Source organism: Podarcis bocagei (genome assembly GCF_964188305.1).
Source record: "Podarcis bocagei genome assembly, chromosome: 11".
In the NCBI taxonomy this organism is placed as follows: domain Eukaryota; kingdom Metazoa; phylum Chordata; class Lepidosauria; order Squamata; family Lacertidae; genus Podarcis; species Podarcis bocagei.
In genome coordinates this window covers 19,026,152-19,042,694 of record NC_138136.1, presented here as the reverse complement: position 1 = coordinate 19,042,694, position 16,543 = coordinate 19,026,152, and the positions used below count along the sequence as shown (strand labels likewise).

General features: G+C 44.7%; 1 protein-coding gene and 1 long non-coding RNA gene across 2 annotated transcripts in view; one reads left to right on the top strand and one right to left on the bottom strand.

Moving 5' to 3' along the window:
• The window catches only part of LOC308597875, a 991,146-nt gene that overhangs the window by 3,635 nt on the left and 970,968 nt on the right, over positions 1–16,543 (bottom strand). The gene's annotated exons all lie outside the window — the stretch shown is intronic.
• HSD17B4 (hydroxysteroid 17-beta dehydrogenase 4) overlaps positions 1–16,543 on the top strand; it is a 74,773-nt gene that overhangs the window by 7,743 nt on the left and 50,487 nt on the right. Inside the window, exons 3-10 of the mRNA XM_081213686.1 lie at positions 6,804–6,911; positions 7,870–7,929; positions 9,244–9,265; positions 9,361–9,407; positions 10,199–10,283; positions 11,491–11,678; positions 15,659–15,750; positions 16,463–16,487. Coding sequence (XP_081069812.1) covers positions 6,804–6,911; positions 7,870–7,929; positions 9,244–9,265; positions 9,361–9,407; positions 10,199–10,283; positions 11,491–11,678; positions 15,659–15,750; positions 16,463–16,487 — 627 coding nt within the window. The remainder of the gene's footprint in view (positions 1–6,803; positions 6,912–7,869; positions 7,930–9,243; positions 9,266–9,360; positions 9,408–10,198; positions 10,284–11,490; positions 11,679–15,658; positions 15,751–16,462; positions 16,488–16,543) is intronic.

Below are 16,543 nucleotides of genomic sequence, written 5' to 3'. Positions count from 1 at the left end.
TAAATTAGTTCTGAGTGAAAGGCCTAGTTTTGGCCTGATAATCACTTGCGTTCCATCTTGAGTTCCTCCTTCTACTCGTTGGGGCACTTTTCAAATTGCACAACTTCTAAGTGTGTGTTTTCATGTAGCTTTACATAATTTTAAAACTTGAAATCTGGAGCAAAGCTCTTAACACATGGCCAGAGAGTTCTTTCAATGAGTAGCTGTAGTTTCCCAGGACTGCACTTGGTAGATGCCTTTTCAATGCCTGTTTAGCAAGAACATTTTGAGCTTCGGTTTTAGCGGCAATGAACAGAAGTTCACAAATTGTGCAAAAATTTTTAGAAAATGCTATAGCGGGAGTGAGTTGAGCACGTTCCATTTAACACTCTACTCTCTGTGTTAAATTTAGCTCATCCTAAACTGATTTGGGTGCATAGTGGGTTGCAAATTTGCACCATGTATCATTAACCCTGATTAGGGTTTGCTTCAAACCATCGTTTATGATTTTGGTTTGGAAGACAACCATAGTTAGGCCATTTGAACATCACAGCAAACTGCAGTTAGTGCTGAACAGGAAAATGAAAGGGAAGGAAGATTGGAGGAAAAGGAGGTAATGTCTGAGGGGATGGTAATTTGATCATGAATTGAGTCAGTGACAGAAGTGTTGGTGGCCCTGAATTAAGGCATGGAGAACATGTTTTTCAAATGTTTTGGTAGCTCAGAACCAAGCAGAATTGCAGGCTTCATTAGCGATGTAGCCAGGAATTGCTATCCTGTTTGCTAATGGCAGTGGGCAACTCTAGCAGTTTATAAATGGCAATTAGGAAAATAATATATATCACGCATATTTTTCTACCCAGCAGCTATTCTGTTTTGCAGCTCACAAATTTACGATGCAATCTAAAAGTCCTGTTTCGCATTGCAAACTGCATGTTGCAGCCAGGGCTTTCTTCGTCGTTTCCACTGCCACAGCGCCAACAACCAGTGCGAGAAGCTGTTTAAACCAAACAGTTGTCAAAGCAGCTACAGCACAAACTACGCTAAAAGCTTCAGAAATGTGTGCAGTTCCTTTTCATTTTAGCTAACAGCTGCTCTGAATTACAGCTTTTATTCTGGAAGTGGTTAAAGTTGTTTGAAATGCGAGCCTTCGTCATTTTTAATGTAAGAATGTTCAAAACATACTCAAAAACAGAGGCTTTGCAGCACTGTTAGAACAGAAGCCTAGTGAACCAAACCTTATACCCTTCTTAAGTTGGCGTCGTATTCTAACTTCTTTTGTCCTTGTGATTCTCAAGTCTTTCAGTACAAGGGTTCCAGCCACTTCAGTCTAGTTTAACATGATACACTTTCAAACAATTGTTAGCCTTTGGGAAAGAATCCTAGACATTTGCAGCAGAGACGACTTGGAGATCTATTGCTATTACCTCAGGTCCTGCCTTTAATGCCATATGTTTTCTGCATAACTGTCAACGTTTTATAAGTGGAAGACCAGAACACCGCAAATATATTCAGCACATAGTTTCTATATACGCATAGTTCATTTGTGAGTCCTGCAAGTCTCTGTCTGAAGGCACGTGAGGCCTTGCAGCACTTAAGAAAGTCTGGGACTGGTTAGTGCCTGGTTGGGTAACAGCTGGTAATCTCATGTATACAGCCTTGGGGTCAGTGATGGATGGCAAGTGGCACCATAAACATAAAAAGGAAATAAATAAAATTAGTCTTTCAATGTGGCTTTTCAGAGATGCCAAGTATACAGGCCCTATATGCATGAAGGAGCACCTCCACCCCCATGGTTCAGCCCAGACACTGAGGTTCAGCTCCGAGGGCCTTCTGGCAGTTTCCGTCACTGTAAGATTACAGGAAACCAGGCAGAAGGCCTTCTTGGTAGTGGCACCCTCCAAGTGGAATGCCCTCCCATCAGATGTCAAGGAGATAAGTAACTATACAACCATTAGAAGACATCTGAAGGCAGCCCTGTATAGGGAAGCTTTTTAATGTTTAATGTTTTGCTAGGTTTTTGTATACCGTATTTTTTGCTCTATAAGACTCACTTTTCCCCTCCTAAAAAGTAAGGGGAAATGTGTGTGCGTCTTATGGAGCGAATGCAGGCTGTGCAGCTATCCCAGAAGCCAGAACAGCAAGAGGGATTGCTGCTTTCACTGTGCAGCGATCCCTCTTGCTGTTCTGGCTTCTGAGATTCAGAATATTTTTTTTCTTGTTTTCCTCCTCCAAAAACTAGGTGCGTCTTGTGGTCTTATAGAGCGAAAAATACGGTATGTTGTAATCCGTCCAGAATGGCTGGGGCAACCCAGTCAGATGGGTAGGGTACAAATAACATCATCATCATCATCATCATTATTATTATTATTAAGCTGGCTACTTGAAACTGGAACGAAACAGAAATATAATCCTTGCCTGTCCATCTGTCTATCAGCTACAGAGCTTACTGCCCTCCCTTACAATTAATCAATACCCATTTTGACATTTGGAATGCTAATACAGATATGCATGTTTAAGCCTCGTGCAAGCAAATAACCACCCACTCCTTCAACCCCAGTTTTTGATGTTAGAAGTATATGTAAAAATAGGAACATTCAATAAATCTATTTATTAAACAATAAAAATGGTACCCACTTATAATTGGTATCTTTCTGCTGTTAGGTTATAGGAAGAGCCCTTAAATGAGTTTGACTAGAGGTCTGTTCGTTGACTCCTGTGAAGTCTCCTTTTTTAGCTTTTGCGATCTGAGCATGTATTGGAGCTTGCTCTGACAAGACTTTCCTTATTTCAGCTTCAAGGCTACTGCAGAATGCTGTGGGAGGAAAAACAGGGTGTGAAATCAAGAATTAAAATTGGCAAGGCTCCCACTTCCAAGCTCTGTTACAGAGGACATTAAATCTTCTCAGTCTCTGGAAACTGCTTTGATTTTTTGCGTGTCATCGCATTAGAGTTGGCAGTCTTGGAGACTTTTCTGTTCCCCTTAGTAGCGATAGATGTGCTTTGACCAAAGGCAGTATGATTCTGAATACCAGAATGCAATCCTATACCCTCTTACCCACTGAAGTGAATGAGACTCGCCTACGAGTAGACATACCGTATTTTTCGCCCTATAGGACGCACTTTTTCCCCTCCAAAAATGAAGGGGAAATGTGTGTGCGTCCTATGGGGCGAATGCAGGCTTTCGCTGAAGCCTGGAGAGCGAGAGGGGTCGGTGCGCACCGACCCCTCTCGCTCTCCAGGCTTCAGGAAGCTCTGCGCAACCCTCGGGAGACCAGCTCCGAGGGTTGCGCAGAGCTGCCTGCAGTCCCCGGCTCAGCACAGCTCTGTGCGGCCATCGGGAGCGGGGCGCTAAGTCCCGCCCCGCTCCGGATGGCGGCGCAGAGCTGCCTGCAGTCCCGGGATCAGCGCAGCTCTGTGCGGCCACCGGGAGCCGGGGGCAAAGCCCCACCCCGCTCCGGATGGCGGCGCAGAGCTGCCTGCAGTCCCGGGATCAGCGCAGCTCTGTGCGGCCACCGGGAGCCGGGGGCAAAGCCCCGCCCCGCTCCGGATGGCGGCGCAGAGCTGCCTGCAGTCCCGGGATCAGCGCAGCTCTGTGCGGCCACCGGGAGCCGGGGGCAAAGCCCCGCCCCGCTCCGGATGGCGGCGCAGAGCTGCCTGCAGTCCCGGGATTAGCGCAGCTCTGTGCGGCCACCGGGTGCGGGGGGTGAAGCCCCACCCCGCTCCAGATGGCCGCGCAGAGCTGCCTGCAGTCCCGGGATCAGCACAGCTCTGTGCGGCCACCGGGAGCCGGGGGCGAAGCCCCACCCCGCTCCAGATGGCCGCGCAGAGCTGCCTGCAGTCCTGGGATCAGGATTGCATGGTATATAGGATTGCACGGTAATTCAATTTGAGATACAGACTTTTTTCTTCACTCTACCCCTCTCTCCTCCCCTTCTATCACAATTCAAAAGAGTGAACGATACAATCAGAATTTTAGCTTACTGTAACATTCTATAGGTTTCCCTTGCATTTGTTGTTTTATGGAATTCTAGCTGCTATCATCTGTGGAGATCTGCAACTCTCACACTTCACTAGAGATCTCAATCTGTGTAATTTGTCACATACATGTGATTCCGTTTACTGTTGGATCAAAGATCAGTCTCCCTTCAGTAAACTTGTTTGCGAACGCCTGGCTTAAAGTTGTGCTACTGTGCTCCACTTCTCATTGGTGATCTGTATTCTTTATTGGGGACGCGGGTGGTGCTGTGGGTTAAACCTCAGCGCCTAGGACTTGCCGATCGCATGGTCGGCGGTTCGAATCCCCGCGGCGGGGTGCGCTCCCGCTGCTCGGTCCCAGCGCCTGCCAACCTAGCAGTTCGAAAGCACCCCCGGGTGCAAGTAGATAAATAGGGACCGCTTACCAGCGGGAAGGTAAACGGTGATTCCGTGTGCGGCTCTGGCTCGCCAGAGTAGCTTCGTCACGCTGGCCACGTGACCCGGAAGTGTCTCCGGACAGCGCTGGCCCCCGGCCTCTAGAGTGAGATGAGCGCACAACCCTAGAGTCTGGCAAGACTGGCCCGTACAGGCAGGGGTACCTTTAGCTTTATCTTTTACCTTTATTCTTTTTTGGTTTCTAATATGGTCCACTTGGAAGTACCCGTATTTTTCGCTCTATAAGACACACCAGACCACAAGACGCACCTAGTTTTTGGAGGAGGAAAACAAGAAAAAAAATATTCTGAATCTCAGAAGCCAGAACAGCAAGAGGGATCGCTGCTCAGTGAAAGCAGCAATCCCTCTTGCTCTTCTGGCTTCTGTGATAGCTGCGCAGCCTGCATTCGCTCCATAAGACTTTTAGAAGGGAAAAAGTGAGTCTTATAGAGCAAAAAATATGGTAAGTCCTATTTAATTTAGTGGAGCTTACTCTCAGGTAAAGTAGAGTTGGGCTGCAGCCTTAGCCAACGCTTAGGCTTGTAGAATGCTTTTAAACAGATCATGAGGTGTCTGAATAAGGATATTAATTTTATGCTATCCCCTGATTCTGTGTGTTTTTCAGAACAATTTTTTATGGACACCTTTTTAATGCACTTCATTAACCCTGAAGAATTATTAAACACAGTGGCAAATTTTAAATTGCATTATTTAGTTTGACCACATGGGGGTAATCCTGCTTCATAAATACGAGATATATACATATCCACAAGCACAATTTGCTTTCCTTTTTGAGCTCTCCTCCAAGACGTGCTGCTTTGCATTATTATTACGTAACCTGGATTTTCTGCATGCTCTTGTTTTATGTCTGAAAATATGCAAATACTCCATGCATGTTTCTTACAGTTCAAAAGCGCTGAATTGCAAGGATGAAAATAAAACTCTTTCTGCCTGGCTATGAAGTCTAATTAGTGCGCAGCAGGGGAAGAAAAAAAAGATTTTGCAGAATAACTGCATCCATCCATGATATTGGCGGCTCCTGTTTTAACTACTGAGTGTGCTTTTTAAACACAGACTGCCAATAGATGGCCTTCATATGGTCCTGAAATACTTTCGCTCACCCTGTAAGCTTGTGTTGGGTTTCTGACAATTTCAGCTCAAAGTTTATATGTAGTCTTAGCCTTCCCTCTTTGCACAGGTATCCAATTACAGAAAAGCTTGCTGTGCCAGAAACATTACTCAGATTGCTCATGATTTTTCAGTCTAGGAAGTTTTAGTTTAAATGAAGGACATGGAACCTGTGACCCTCCTGATGTTGTTCGACTCCAGTCCAATAACACCTGGAGGACTGCAAGTTCCCTATCCCAGATTAAAACTTCCCATTGGCAGACTAAATGCGTACAGTGGTGCCTCGCAAGACGAAAATAATCCGTTCCGCGAGCCTCTTCGTCTAGCGGTTTTTTCGTCTTGGGAAGCAACCCTATTAGCGGCTTAGCGGATTAGTGCTATTAGCGGTTTAGCGGCTATTAAAGGCTTAGCGGCTATTAGCGGTTTAGCGGCTTAGCGGCTAAAAGGCTATTAGCGGCTTAGCGGCTTAGAAAAAGGGGGGAAGCGGGGAAAAATCGGAACACTCGCAAGACGTTTTCGTCTTGCGAAGCAAGCCCATAGGGAAATTCGTCTTGCGAAGCAGCTCAAAAATGGAAAACCCTTTCGTCTAGCGGGTTTTCCGTCTTGCGAGGCATTCGTCTTGCAGGGCACCACTGTACTTATTCTGACCCATATACAGCGGTACCTTGGTTCTTGAACTTAATCCATTCCAGGAGTCCGTTCGACTCCTGAAACCGTTCAAAATCCAAGGCACAGCTTCTGATTGGCTGCAGGAGCTTCCGGGTATGCGGCGTTCAGGCGCTGATTTGTTCGACGACTAAGCCATTCGGGAACCAAGGTACCACTGTATGTTAGGTCTGGCTCACACATCTTGATAAGTATGACTTTCTGGCATGTTTGCACAGTCACAGTTCCCAATGGGGAGTTCCCTCTTGCTTTGCTCTGACCCCTGAGCTTTTTAGCTTGGTGCAGAATGGCAACTATGCCAAGGTTTAGCTCAGAGTGTCATCTGAACCCAGAGTCATGGTTAACATACTGTACATACCTAGGGGCCGAGGTCCCTTCGGCCTTCTGCAATAAAATATTTGAGGGCGCTGGGTCTCCCCAAAGTTGATGGGCATTACCATTTAAATGCTGTGGGTTGCACCCCGACATTTGATCAATTATGTGGGGCGGGGCTTACCTGACCCCTCCAATATTTTATTTAAGTTGGCATGGCTGATCTTTAAGGTCTGGCCCTACCTTAAGTTGCAGCAGCTGATCCTACGTAATTCTCATTACAATCTTCTCTGTTTGTTATCCAGTGAATGATCTCGGAGGCGACTTCAAGGGACATGGAAAGAGCTCGTCAGCTGCTGACAATGTTGTTGAAGAAATCAGAGCCAAAGGTGGAAAAGCAGTGGCCAACTATGGTATGTTTCTCCCCTCTCATCTCTAGCCTGCCTCTCCCCCGCCCAAGAAAACATATGCTGGCAAAGCTACTATTTCTAACTCTTGAAATATGTAAATGCAGGTGAGGTTCTTAGAAGGGTCTGACATTTTGGCAAAATTATATGTAATCAAGTTGCTTACTTGACTACAATTCCCATCATCCCTGACCACTGGTCCTCCCAGCTAGGGATCATGGGAGTTGTAGGCCAAAAAATATCTGAAGGGCCGAGGTTGAGGAAGCCTGCTTTAGATTGTGATGTCTGAAGCCCAGGCATCGGAAGATATTTGATGCGTTAAAAACCACTCAAAATGCTGCTTGTTCCCACATTTAAGCCATTTTTTTGGTTCAGGGTCTTAAATATGTGTTACCTTCCAAGGACATGTGCTCATACGGTGGCTTGGATCCAGACAACAGCAGTGCACATTGTGCCATACACAAAGCAGGGTTTTTTCTGCTCCATACCCTCTGGTGCCTCTCTGCAAATTTACTTCTGAGAGCCCGGAGACCCCTCTGGAATGGCATGTGCCGGAGGGGCTGCAGCTGGGATGGGTATTGGCTCTTCCTGCTATGAACAAGCAGAAGTGGCTTCCACTCACCCAAAGGGCTCATAGGATCCAAGGCGGTGTTTTCTTCCCCATTTCGGCTATTGGGTCTATTTGTGAGCATAATGTCTCTGGTAATTATGAATGCAGCAGGAAGAAATCGCAGTAGCTGCAGTTGCAGGAGTTACTGCTGTCTATGATAATCAACTTGTTCATGCAAATGCATAGCCCAGATAGTTTGTGCGTGAGCAAAATTTGATGTGTAATGGCCTCTAGGGATCACATTTAGGTTTTCTAGTGTCCTGCTTTCCACCAGCATGGGTGTATTCTATCTAACTAGAATATTCTCATTGGTGATTGAGGTTTAAGTTCTTTTTCTGTAACTTCTTTCTGCAGATTCAGTGGAAGCCGGCGAGAAGCTTGTGAAAACTGCACTGGATGCTTTTGGGAGGATAGGTATGATTATTATTTTTTAATGAGACAGGGTGCTTCTGTCCTAAATGGAGGTTTAGGACAGACGTAGGGGGTTAGCTCCCACATAGCTGCCCTGATCTTTCAGATGCAGCTCATGAAAAGGCTTCTGTATCCACTTGAGTGGTGGACAGCTGCATGAAGGCATCCTTCTGCCAACCATCCTATTGATGAGAAGAGGGAGGATTTCAGCTCACCTGGAGCACCATGTGGGCATCAGGACATTTGAGGAGTCCTGTCCTGAAGCTACTGTGATTAGGGCAGGACTGTTAATCTCTTACTCATTAGGGCCCAGCCATGTACATTTTTGAATGTCACTATGGACGTGGGTGGCGCTGTGGGTTAAACCACAGAGCCTAGGACTTGCCGATCAGAAGGTCGGCGGTTCAAATCCCTGCTCCTGCCCACCTAGCAGTTCGAAAGCACGTCAAAGTGCAAGTAGATAAATAGGTACTGCTCTGGCGGGAAGATAAACGGCATTTCCGTGCGCTGCTCTGGTTCGCCAGAAGTGGCTTAGTCCTGCTGGCCATATGACCCGCAAGCTGTACACCGGCTTCCTCGGCCAATAAAGCGAGATGAGCGCCGCAACCCCAGAGTCGGCCACGACTGGACCTAATGGTTAGGGGCCCCTTTACCTTTACACAGATGCATAAAACGGCAAGGCAAAGTTTTATGGCACCACTTCAAAATACGTAAGGAGTATTGAATTTGAATTAACTCTCTTTTTCACATTGCAATATATTCATGCTAAGTTGTCTGGCGGCCTGAACCTTGGACTTGCTGTTCTAGCAAATGCTTAGGATAGCAGGCATCAGCATGTCCTTGTCCTTTGTTTGAGAGGCATTGCTTCATTTAGATATGCAAGTGCCCCTGAATTTGAATGAGGCTGTTAGGCCAGTTACGTTCCAAGAAGCACTTTCGTTTGCCCAAATTTTAGTAACTGTTCATTCATTCCAAACAAAAATGTGGGGCGTTCTTTTCTCTCTTGCCAGTCTGTTACAAGTGGCTGGGGCAACCCAGTCAGATGGGCAGGATACAAATAATAAAATTATTATTATAGTTGTTGTTGTTGTTGTTATACCAACCTGATGTGCTGCAGCCAGAGACTGGAGTCACTTCCAGCCTTTAACAAGTGCAAGCATTTTGCATTCCTGAAATGTACTCTCTCTGTGTCTCAGGACTGGCCAGATTTGCTAAAGGCAAAATTTAATGCAACTCAAGTAGTAGTAAAAATTTTAGCATGCATATCAAAACTATGTATAGCGTCTATATGACATTTTGTGTGCATTTATTTTGCAGACATACTTATCAACAATGCTGGGTAAGTAGATCTGAACGACAAAACCTTTTTCTTCTGCCACAGATTCATGACGTTGTGACTGCTGTGATGATTTTGCTTCCTTTTCTTCTATTTAGGATACTGAGGGACCGTTCATTCGCTAGAATTAGTGATGAAGACTGGGGTGAGTTGACTAAGTAACAAAGCTCCATGACATGGATCAGTGGTGGGGAACAGAATCTGGTTGGTGGGGCATATCATTATCTCCCAACACCCTCCCCCCCATGTTTGACAGGTAGGTGGACCAGCCACCTGTCAATCACCTGATGCAATGGTGACATCAGGTGACCCATTTTTGCCCACATACTTTGAAATGAAACAGTGAGGCTGAAGGCACAGCCTGCAAAGTGCCAAAGGTCAGCTGACCATTGGGCATTATGAACCCCAGTGCACAGCTCTTCATAAGACCTGATAATCTTCTAGTGTTTAGCACAGAACCTTCCAGGTGTTGTTGATCATCAGTACCTGTAAATTCCTCTTTCAGCTGAGCCATATATTTACCTGCCCCACACCTGATGTCATATATGGTGTTGGGTTTGGCTGAAAAGACGTTGCAGGCCAAATGGGAAGTTTTGGTGGGCCTAATTAAACTCACAGACTGAAGGTTCATCCTGTTGGCTTAGATCCAAACTGAGGGTCCATTGATGGAGCAGAGCAGAGTTCCACTAATAGGATCCTTCTTCCAACAGAAGCTATTATGGTAGTTTTTGCAGATCTTACATTTACTCTGCAGACCCTTTGAAAATCTGTTCTGGATTGTTGGGGGACCGACCGTAGCTGCACGAGACGTGGCACAGAGGGCTAGTCAGACTCCAGGCCATTGTTCCAAAGAGAAGCATCCATATTGCGCTTTAGAATTGACCTCCTTCACTCATTCAGGAAACACATGCATTAAACTGCTTGAATTCCTTCTAGATATAATTCACAAAGTTCACCTGAGGGGGTCTTTCCTGGTAACCCGAGCTGCATGGAACTATATGAAAAACCAGAACTTTGGCAGGTGAGTAGATTGGATTGGTCATTGAACATACTGCCGGAGGGATCCAAAACTCTGTTGAATTAATAAGAGTTAAAGTACTCTGCGGTTATGTTACCACCTGTTTCTCTGTAAAATCCATGATACTTTAATCTTAAAAAAAGAAAAGAATTCATATTTCCTTTTAAAAAGGAAAAAGAACCCTAAGGTGGTAGACACCCATCAAAACCATGTTGTAATGGTTATTAAATATAAGCAGTAATAGTTGTTGTTGTTCAAGAATACTAACAATAATGCTTAATAGCTGTAGAGAACTTGCATGCAAGGAACCTTGAACACTGGTATTATCTAGTTGTCCTCCATACAACAGCCCCCTAAGGGATAACCAACATAGTCCCTTCCAGATGTTATTGGACTACAATTCTCATCCCTGCCCATCGGACATGCTGGTGTAGGAATGATGAAAGTCGGCAACATCTGGAGGGCACCTTCTTGGCAACCCCTGTACTAAGGTTAGCCAATATCATTGCCCCAAATAGCCAGGCAGGGGCAGGGGGCTGAGTGAGAATAAATTTGCTATGAGCAATCATGGTAACATACCCAAATGTCTCTCTCAATCACTGCCATTTCAATAGTTTGTGGGACTCTACCCTGAGATAATCAGGGTTTATTTAAGGACATCAGCCCTGAGCTCACTGGAAGGATAGATCATGAAGCTGACTCTCCAATACTTTGGCCACCTCAGGAGAAGAGAAGACTCCCTGGAAAAGACCCTGATGTTGGGAAAGATGGAGGGCATAAGGAGAAGGGGATGACAGAGGACGAGATGGTTGGACAGTGTTCTTGAAGCTACCAGCATGAGTTTGACCAAACTGTGGGAGGCAGTGGAAGACAGGAGTGCCTGGCATGCTCTGGTCCATGGGGTCACGAAGAGTCGGACACGACTAAATGACTAAACAACAACCCTGAGATAGCAGAATATCTCCTATTTGCTAGTCACTAACTTGCACTTCCAAACCTTGCTAAATGACTTGGCTGTTCTCTTACTAGATAAGAGGGGAAATCGTTTTGCCGCTATGTGAAAAGCTTGGTGCTGTTTGCTGACTTGCCCTATCACATTATTACAGGATTCATCTCCCTTGCTTTTACTGGCCTAGTCCCCTTGTCCCCTTTCAAAGTGTTTTCTGCCATGACATATTAATGCAGGAATTCGCTGCGTTTTGTTTTCCAGAATAATTATGACTTCCTCAGCTGCTGGGATATATGGCAACTTTGGCCAGGCAAACTACAGCGCTGCCAAACTTGGTCTTTTGGGTCTTGCGAACACACTTGCAGTCGAGGGCAGAAAGTACAACATCCATTGCAACACCATTGCTCCCACCGCAGGATCTCGGCTAACGCAGACTGTCATGCCTCAGGGTAAGCAATCTAAATATTAGCAAAGTGGCCGATTTAATATCACAGAACTGCCCATCTACTTTTCTGTTCCTGACACTTCTTCCATTTCAGGTGAGCTTTGGATGTGTTATTAAATCACCGAAACGGTGGCAAAATTACAAAGGATCACACAGTCAAATGTTTTTCCCTTTTCCTTTTCTTTATTTGTTATGTTAGTAATATGCCACTTCTCCTCTAAGGAGCTCAAAGTGGTGTACATAATTCTCCCCATGTTATCCTCACCAAAGCCTTGTGTGGTAGGTTAGACTGTGAGTTGTTGACCGGTCAAAGTGACCTCATGGCTGAGTGGGAATATGAACCCAGAACGCTAACTACTGTTCCACACTCTGGTGTGTCCCCTAACTACCCTGAATCAAGAACAGACTAGAACTTCAAATTTTGAAATGTTATTTGTTTTGACTGGTCCCCAGCAAGTGCAGATTTTTTTGAAAAGAAGGAGATAGAAAAAGAACGAAAAAAATGTAACAGAGAATAGATCTACCATTGGCTCTTTGCCATAATATTTAAAATCAAAATTCTGGACCTGATTGTTTAACTGGGTGATAATAAATTTTGCACTAGCAGAAATGTCTGTTTCTCTTTTGCAGTAATGATACCTTTCCTGGATCACTGGAAAAGCTATTGTTGGCAACACAGTATCTGGGATTAAATGGAACTGTAAACTAGATTAAATTTTTGGCCTAGTCCTTCAAGGAACATAGAGATGAGCTGATTCCAGTTTCCCTAGATTTCAAAGGGAGCAAATTTATGTAACTCACTCACCGTGAGTGCTGCATAAGACTTTTAGAGAAGCACCTGCTTTTATTTTTCCAAACAACAACTGAGGAACAACTCAAAACTTATTTTCACAAAGCATGCTGGGGATTAAATAGGTCTAGGCTCAGTGAAAGCGAGGCCAGAGAAAATTTCCTGCCCCCTGTTCGGAGACACACCTTTTTTGACCATCTCTTGCCTGGCAGTGATGGATTTGACTGCTTTTATATGAGACCACCAGTGCTGCTGATTGTGGTGTTTTCAAAGTGTCTTCTGTTTGCTTCATTGCATGATGCTTGCGATGCTGGAATAGATGTGCTTGTGTGTGAAGCTCACTTTAATCCTGTATCTTCATATCGTTCCTCTTGTCTTCCAAAGACAAACACAGACCGCTAAAACTCAGATTAAAGCTTTTGGTCTTTGATGTGCTGTCACTTGGACTTACACGTAAAGCGCAATGTTCTGCATTGATGCACTTTGGAAATATATTTATTTCATGTCTTGTATTAATAATTCAGAACCCAGTTCTTCAATGAGCGATTCAGCCCAGTGGCTGCTGCAAACCTTCCAATATCTCCCTATTTTAAAAATAATAAATAATTTCACCACTTTTAGCAGTATTGTTTCAAGCACATCCACCAATACAGCATACAGTGCTTCTTATGAACCACTTGCATGATCCATTAGAACAGGCATCCGTTTCTGGGGCCTAATGTGGCCCACCGGTTGGTTTAATCCGGCCCCTGTGGCAGTTTAATTCCCCAGGGTAAAATCCTAAAAAAAACACTCAACAACTTCAATCCTAAAAAAGGTCAACAATTTTGGTTGGCCCTCATGCATGTTCACTTCATCAAATCTGGCCCTCTTTGAAAAAAGTTTGGATGCTCCTGCATTAGAAGAAAGCAGTTGAAAGCTTCGCATCTGATACAAACAAAGTTATCTGCTGATAAATGGGGAGAAAAGACTGAAAAGGACATAGTGTGCAAGATTCACCCTCCTGAATTGTAGCGACTACAGTTGTATCAGGGATGTGGGTGGCGCTGTGGGTTAAACCACAGAGCCTAGGACTTGCTGATCAGAAGGTTGGCGGTTCTAATCCCCGCAACGGGGTGAGCTCCCGTTGCTCGGTCCCTGCTCCTGCCAACCTAGCAGTTCGAAAGCACGTCAAAGTGCAAGTAGATAAATAGGTACCGCTCCGGCGGGAAGGTAAACGGCGTTTCCGTGCGCTGACCTGGATCGCCAGAAGCGGCTTAGTCATGCTGGCCACATGACCTGGAAGCTGTATGCCGGCTCCCTTGGCCAAGAAAGCGAGATGAGCTCCGCAACCCCAGAGTCGGTCACGACTGGACCTAATGGTCAGGGGTCCCTTTTACAGCTGTATCATCTTTAACTGGATATGGCTTTCCGCCTGTTTATGGCCTTTGTTCTAATGCAAGGAAGCAATATGAGATACAACGGCATTTGTGAAGTCCCAGTTCCCTTTCTCCCCCAACTCCTCAATATAATAATCTTGGAGTGTTACTTTGTCATCTTCTTCCACAGACATTCTTTTAGTGTCCTGCACAGACTCCCACTTCATTTCTGATTAAGGTTAAAGTTGACATTTACTTGAGTGTACCCAGCGTCAACATCAACCTCTTAAGTGCTCAGAAAAAACGGTGCATGTTTTATAAAAAGTAGATGCCAACATTTTTGTTCATCACTCAACTTAATGCCACATGGATGACTTCTAATGTGAACCTATAAGGGCCGGCATATTTTATGTGAGCACCATGTTATTGAGTTTTTAAACTGAAATTTCAGTCTTCAGCATGCGTTCCTCCAAAGTGACAGCGGAGGTTTTAGGGCAGTGCAACTGGTTCCCTTGCACTGGGTGCTGAGCGCAGGGCACCCGATAAACACTTGCCTGGCTACGGGAAAGAGCTGTAAGGGCTCTGACAGGGTCCTCGAGTCCTTCCACCTTCTTCCCAAAGCCTAGTTAGTTCTTGCCCAGCTTTGGGAAGGAGGTAGATGGGCTTTGAACCCTGCTGGAGCCTTCATGCCTCCTTCCCAAAGCCTGGCACGGCAGGAGTGTCGTGCCGTCTCCAGAGGAGGAAAAACTTAAAATACGTTGCAGAGTTTCCAAGAAAAAAGATCAAATGCAATTGTACTTCATCCAGCAGAGCTTTACTGCTACTGAAGGCAAAAACACCTCACAGTGTTGTTCTGAAAATAAGGAGATGGGGAGAGCCATGTAAAGCTCTTTGGAGGAAAGGTGGAATGATACATTGAAATGTGTCCCAACTTCTATCTCTGTGCTATGATGCCTGGATGAAAACTCCATGCTGGGTGTTTTTGGACAGCAAGTTATCACTTGCAATGTTTTATTTTGGACACCGCATAACACTCTTAAATTCTGAAGGCAAGAAGAGAGGCAGATTGGCTCCTAGTACGTTTTCGAGCACAATTCAAAGTGTTGGTGCTGACCTTTAAAGCCTTAAATGGCCTTGGCCCAGTATACCTGAAGGAGCGTCTCCACCCCCATCGTTCAGCCCAGACACTGAGGTCCAGCTTTGAAGGCCTTCTGGCAGTTCCCTCACTGCTAGAAGTGAGGCTACAGGGAACCAGGCAGAGGGACTTCTTGGTAGTGGCACCTGCCTTGTGGAACACCCTCCCTTCAGATGTCAAGGAAATAAACAACTATCTGACTTTTAGAAGACATCTGAAGGCAGCCTTCTTTAGGGAAAATTTTAATGTTTGATGTTTTGTTGTATTTTTAATATTCTGTTGGGAGCCACCCAGAGAGGCTGGGGAATAAATAAATAAATTATTATTATTATTATTATTATTATTATTATTAGTGCCTCCTCTCCCCAAGGAGATTACAGTCTAAAATTATGGGGAAGTGAGGAAGAGAAACAAGGATAACAAAGGACGAATGTGAGCATGCACTTACAAATATCAGTGAAGCCTGGTATTTTATCTCTTTATATACAACCAGGATGAGGAAACTATGGCCCTCTAGATGTGGTAGGACTCCAGCTCTTGTCAGCCATGGAGAATGGTTGTGGTTGATGGGAGTGGTAGTCCATCAGCAACCCGAAGACAGCAGTTTTTCCATTCCTGGTGTGCAACGTCTGTTCTAGAGTGTATAGCATTTTTATTTTATTTTTGCAAACTTACGTTATTTTAAACTCCGTCTAACCTAGATATGCTGGATGCTTTCAAGCCAGAATATGTGGCTCCTCTGGTTCTTTGGCTTTGCCATGAAAGTTGTCAAGAGAATAGCGGACTGTTTGAGGTAATATCACTGTATTTTCCTTTCACATGATCAGCTGTGAATCTTTGAGAAATGAGAGTTAAAGTGAGGTACATGCGTGTGCAAATTAGGGTGAATAAGGTAATTGGTGGGGAGTGATACCTGAATTTACACTCCCAATATTGGGTTTGCCCACCCACTTAACAGCTTTCTTGAAGCTAGGAGAATAATATGCTAGGGTTAAAGATACACGTGAAAGAAACAAAATTCAGAAAAAATAAGGGCAATATCCAACCAAGTTGCTTGCCCGTTCAGCTCCCCAGTTCTTGCCTTCACAACAATCAAACCAAGAAGCCTCTTATTAACCATTGTTTCCTGTTCCATCAAAACCCGGGAAACTATGATTAGCTGCTATGAAACAAGCTAGGATGTTCAGCCAAGGGTTGAAGCTGGTTTAATATTATGACTTGTTACAAAGTAGTAACCATAATTTCCCATTTCAGACAAAGCAGGCAATGATAGTTAATTAGAGGCTTCTTGATTAGATTAGCTGGGAGAGGAGGACTGAAGAGGTTGGGTGGGCGGGCAAAAGGCTCATATTCATATAATCTCCTTATTAAACCAAGATATGATCATCTGAATTGGGCTATTGCTGAAATAAAACATACTGCTCTCTCCAGTATGGCTTGAAGTACAATTCTGTCACTGCTTGCTTTTTGAGGTTATATTAACTTTTTAAAATTTTATATTGCAGGTTGGAGCTGGATGGATTGGAAAATGTAAGTGGTCTTGTACAATCTGGTCTAATACTTGCAAAAGAATCTGAGTTTAATAT